The sequence below is a fragment of the Micromesistius poutassou genome (assembly GCF_964030765.1).
Source record: "Micromesistius poutassou genome assembly, chromosome: 7".
In the NCBI taxonomy this organism is placed as follows: domain Eukaryota; kingdom Metazoa; phylum Chordata; class Actinopteri; order Gadiformes; family Gadidae; genus Micromesistius; species Micromesistius poutassou.
Window position 1 is genome coordinate 20,197,547 of NC_140277.1, and position 5,384 is coordinate 20,202,930.

General features: G+C 53.8%; 1 protein-coding gene across 1 annotated transcript in view; it reads left to right on the forward strand.

Moving 5' to 3' along the window:
- Positions 1–2,868: 2,868 nt before the first annotated feature.
- The window catches only part of LOC311350639 (cadherin-5-like), a gene marked incomplete at its 5' end in the record, with an annotated part of 52,458 nt that continues 49,942 nt past the window's right edge, over positions 2,869–5,384 (forward strand). Inside the window, 1 exon segment of the mRNA XM_084470702.1 lies at positions 2,869–2,960. Within this exon segment, the coding sequence (XP_084326828.1) occupies positions 2,869–2,960 (92 nt within the window).

The window sequence follows — 5,384 nt, forward strand, 5'->3', positions numbered from 1 at the left end:
GTTGGTGAGGACAGACAGACTGACTGACCCTAGGGTTGGTGAGGACAGACAGACTGACCCTAGGGTTGGTGAGGACAGACAGACTGACCCTAGGGTTGGTGAGGACAGACAGACTGACTCTAGGGTTGGTGAGGACAGACAGACAGACTGACTCTAGGGTTGGTGAGGACAGACAGACAGACAGACTGACCCTAGGGCTGGTGAGGACAGACAGACTGACCCTAGGGTTGGTGAGGACAGACAGACAGACTGACCCTAGGGTTGGTGAGGACAGACAGACAGACAGACTGACTCTAGGGTTGGTGAGGACAGACAGACTGACTCTAGGGTTGGTGAGGACAGACAGACTGACCCTAGGGTTGGTGAGGACAGACAGACAGACTGACTCTAGGGTTGGTGAGGACAGACAGACAGACTGACTCTAGGGTTGGTGAGGACAGACAGACTGACTGACTCTAGGGTTGGTGAGGACAGACAGACAGACTGACCCTAGGGTTGGTGAGGACAGACAGACTGACCCTAGGGTTGGTGAGGACAGACAGACTGACCCTAGGGCTGGTGAGGACAGACAGACAGACTGACTCTAGGGTTGGTGAGGACAGACAGACTGACTCTAGGGTTGGTGAGGACAGACAGACAGACTGACTCTAGGGCTGGTGAGGACAGACAGACTGACCCTAGGGTTGGTGAGGACAGACAGACTGACTCTAGGGTTGGTGAGGACAGACAGACAGACTGACTCTAGGGTTGGTGAGGACAGACAGACTGACTGACCCTAGGGTTGGTGAGGACAGACAGACAGACTGACCCTAGGGTTGGTGAGGACAGACAGACTGACCCTAGGGTTGGTGAGGACAGACAGACTGACTGACCCTAGGGTTGGTGAGGACAGACAGACTGACCCTAGGGTTGGTGAGGACAGACAGACTGACCCTAGGGTTGGTGAGGACAGACAGACTGACCCTAGGGCTGGTGAGGACAGACAGACAGACTGACTCTAGGGTTGGTGAGGACAGACAGACAGACAGACTGACTCTAGGGTTGGTGAGGACAGACAGACTGACTCTAGGGTTGGTGAGGACAGACAGACTGACCCTAGGGTTGGTGAGGACAGACAGACAGACTGACTCTAGGGTTGGTGAGGACAGACAGACAGACTGACTCTAGGGTTGGTGAGGACAGACAGACTGACTGACTCTAGGGTTGGTGAGGACAGACAGACAGACTGACCCTAGGGTTGGTGAGGACAGACAGACTGACCCTAGGGTTGGTGAGGACAGACAGACTGACCCTAGGGCTGGTGAGGACAGACAGACAGACTGACTCTAGGGTTGGTGAGGACAGACAGACTGACTCTAGGGTTGGTGAGGACAGACAGACAGACTGACTCTAGGGCTGGTGAGGACAGACAGACTGACCCTAGGGTTGGTGAGGACAGACAGACTGACTCTAGGGTTGGTGAGGACAGACAGACAGACTGACTCTAGGGTTGGTGAGGACAGACAGACTGACTGACCCTAGGGTTGGTGAGGACAGACAGACAGACTGACCCTAGGGTTGGTGAGGACAGACAGACTGACCCTAGGGTTGGTGAGGACAGACAGACTGACTGACCCTAGGGTTGGTGAGGACAGACAGACTGACCCTAGGGTTGGTGAGGACAGACAGACTGACCCTAGGGTTGGTGAGGACAGACAGACTGACCCTAGGGCTGGTGAGGACAGACAGACAGACTGACTCTAGGGTTGGTGAGGACAGACAGACAGACAGACTGACCCTAGGGTTGGTGAGGACAGACAGACTGACTCTAGGGTTGGTGAGGACAGACAGACAGACTGACTCTAGGGCTGGTGAGGACAGACAGACTGACTCTAGGGTTGGTGAGGACAGACAGACTGACCCTAGGGTTGGTGAGGACAGACAGACTGACTGACCCTAGGGTTGGTGAGGACAGACAGACTGACTCTAGGGCTGGTGAGGACAGACAGACTGACTCTAGGGTTGGTGAGGACAGACAGACTGACCCTAGGGTTGGTGAGGACAGACAGACTGACTGACCCTAGGGTTGGTGAGGACAGACAGACTGACCCTAGGGTTGGTGAGGACAGACAGACAGACTGACCCTAGGGTTGGTGAGGACAGACAGACAGACAGACTGACCCTAGGGTTGGTGAGGACAGACAGACAGACTGACCCTAGGGTTGGTGAGGACAGACAGACTGACTCTAGGGTTGGTGAGGACAGACTGACAGACTGACTCTAGGGTTGGTGAGGACAGACAGACTGACCCTAGGGTTGGTGAGGACAGACAGACTGACCCTAGGGTTGGTGAGGACAGACAGACAGACTGACTCTAGGGCTGGTGAGGACAGACAGACAGACTCTAGGGTTGGTGAGGACAGACAGACTGACCCTAGGGTTGGTGAGGACAGACAGACTGACCCTAGGGTTGGTGAGGACAGACAGACAGACTCTAGGGCTGGTGAGGACAGACAGACTGACCCTAGGGCTGGTGAGGACAGACAGACAGACTCTAGGGCTGGTGGTAGACTGGTCCAGAAGCAGAGGAGGCTGAGGCTTGAGGCTGAGGTTCGAGGTGGGGGCTAACCCAGCGGTGGCGCGGTGGTGGAAGCTGACTCAAAGCGTGGAGGTTCTCCTCTGCCAGAGGTGATCAGGCGTCGGGCGCTGCTGCTGCCCTTCTGTTGTATGCTGCTGCTGCCTCTGGTAAGAGATGTTTAATGAGCGTTTAACATTGGCAAATACTTTCATGGTACACCTGGTCCTAGGTGGACCAGACGGAGGAGACGGGGGCTCTGGTCTGGGGTGAACCCTGGCTCGGCCCTGGTGCCTCAGACAAGCTCAAGGTCCATGTCTGATGACCTGGCTGTGGCCTCCAGCCTCCTGCCCTCAGGCAGACGGACGCAGACCCAGGGACCACGCTTTGGCTTCTGGGTTTTCCGGTGAGGGCAAGAGTTAACCTTTGAACTTCCAGAAGCCACGACATGTTGAGTGATGAGCTGCAGGAGCCAGAGGCCGGTCAGAGCTGATGAGGCCCTCACAGCTCCACCGCGCTCCGCGTCCTTCTGTTACATCACAAAGGAGTCACCGTTACACTGGGCTGAATGACCAATGTATATTTAAAACTGACCGTGTGTATTGTAGTGTGCTCACATATATATATATATATATATATATATATATATATATATATATATATATATATATATATATATATTGATACTGTGTACTATATACTATAATAGGTAGCATGATGGCTTCATGATTCATGGTCATGCTGGACAGACATTTTATTGTCTGTACATTTATTTCTTTCTAATAATCCAGTAGGCCTCGGTCCATACGATCATTATTCATTAAGTCACGACCCAAACATTATTGCACTATGTATGGACCCATATGGCGTTAAGTTAAGGACGTCTTACAGGAGCGTTAAGTTAAGGACGTCCTACAGGAGCGTTAAGTTAAGGACGTCCTACAGGAACGTTAAGTTAAGGACGTTCTACAGGAGCGTTAAGTTAAGGACGTCCTACAGGAGCGTTAAGTTAAGGATGTCCTACAGGAGCGTTAAGTTAAGGACGTCCTACAGGAACGTTAAGTTAAGGACGTCCTACAGGAGCGTTAAGTTAAGGACGTCCTACAGGAACGTTAAGTTAAGGACGTCCTAGGGTTGAACTGTGAGTAGGAACAGTCCCAGTACAGAGACACATACTGGGAGTGGTGGCGTTGACGGCTGCTCCCCCTCTGGTCCTCATGACCACTGACCACGTGGACGGTTGGAGGGTCACCAGCCCGGCGGCGGGGGGGGGGGGGGGGGGGGGTACGTGAGTGGTGGGACGACGTCCTCTCCTTGGGCCAGTGGACACGGACCCTACGACAAGGAGACGAGGAGGGAAGCGTGAGGCACCTTTCCTGAGCGCTGACTCTCTCATCAGGTATGAGACATGAGGAGCCTTCCCCTGCAGACCGGTGGAGCGCTCCAGCCAATCGTCAGTAACGTCTGACACTTCAGTCACTGACATAAAAGCTCCATTTATTGCACTCTCTCACTCCCTCTGCTGGCCTTTAACCGCACGCCTTTTCATTTAAAGGGGACATGTTACACCACCGGGTGTGAGTGGGATCAGCCGTTACAGCCCGTTTTAAAAATCGGCCTCTTCTGACATCACAGGTGGGCGTGTCCACCTAGACGTGTGACGGACAGATGAGCAGCGTTTGCTCCAGTCCACCGGGTAGGCTGGTGGACTGACCTATCAGCACACGTCTAGGTGGACACGCCCACCTGTGATGTCAGAAGCGGCACATTTTCAAAACGGCTCGTAACGGCTGATCACACCACAGCTGGTGGTCCTTTAACATGTTTCAGAGAGCCAAGAGGAAACCACTCCAACATCTGTCCATAACGTTGTGAAGTGATGGTACATGTGGTTGTGTAGGGATGACTCTGGAGAAACGCCCCTCCCTCTCTGCTCCCGCCCTGCCTGTCTCCACCAATCAGCAGTCTGCATTCACACCCCTGTGATTGATGGGCAAGATGGATTCCCCAAACCAATCAGGGAGGAGATGATCAGAATGAGCCTGAAGCGCTCTTCCCTAAATGGTCTCATCCAGAGAGAGAGAGACAGGCTGGTGGTCTCCTATAGAGAGAGAGAGACAGGCTGGTGGTCTCAGAGAGAGAGAGACAGGCTGGTGGTCTCAGAGAGAGAGAGAGAGACAGGCTGGTGGTCTCAGAGAGAGAGAGAGACAGGCTGATGGTCTCAGAGAGAGAGAGAGAGAGACAGGCTGATGGTCTCAGAGAGAGAGAGAGAGACAGGCTGGTGGTCTCAGAGAGAGAGAGACAGGCTGGTGGTCTCAGAGAGAGAGAGAGAGACAGGCTGGTGGTCTCCTATAGAGAGAGAGACAGGCTGGTGGTCTCAGAGAGAGAGAGACAGGCTGGTGGTCTCCTATAGAGAGAGAGAGACAGGCTGGTGGTCTCCTATAGAGAGAGAGACAGGCTGGTGGTCTCCTATAGAGAGAGAGAGACAGGCTGGTGGTCTCACAGAGAGAGAGAGACAGGCTGGTGGTCTCAGAGAGAGAGACAGGCTGGTGGTCTCAGAGAGAGAGAGACAGGCTGATGGTCTCAGAGAGAGAGAGACAGGCTGGTGGTCTCCTATAGAGAGAGAGACAGGCTGATGGTCTCAGAGAGAGAGAGACAGGCTGATGGTCTCCTATAGAGAGAGAGACAGGCTGGTGGTCTCAGAGAGAGAGAGACAGGCTGGTGGTCTCCTATAGAGAGAGAGACAGGCTGATGGTCTCCTATAGAGAGAGAGACAGGCTGGTGGTCTCACAGAGAGAGAGAGACAGGCTGGTGGTCTCAGAGAGAGAGA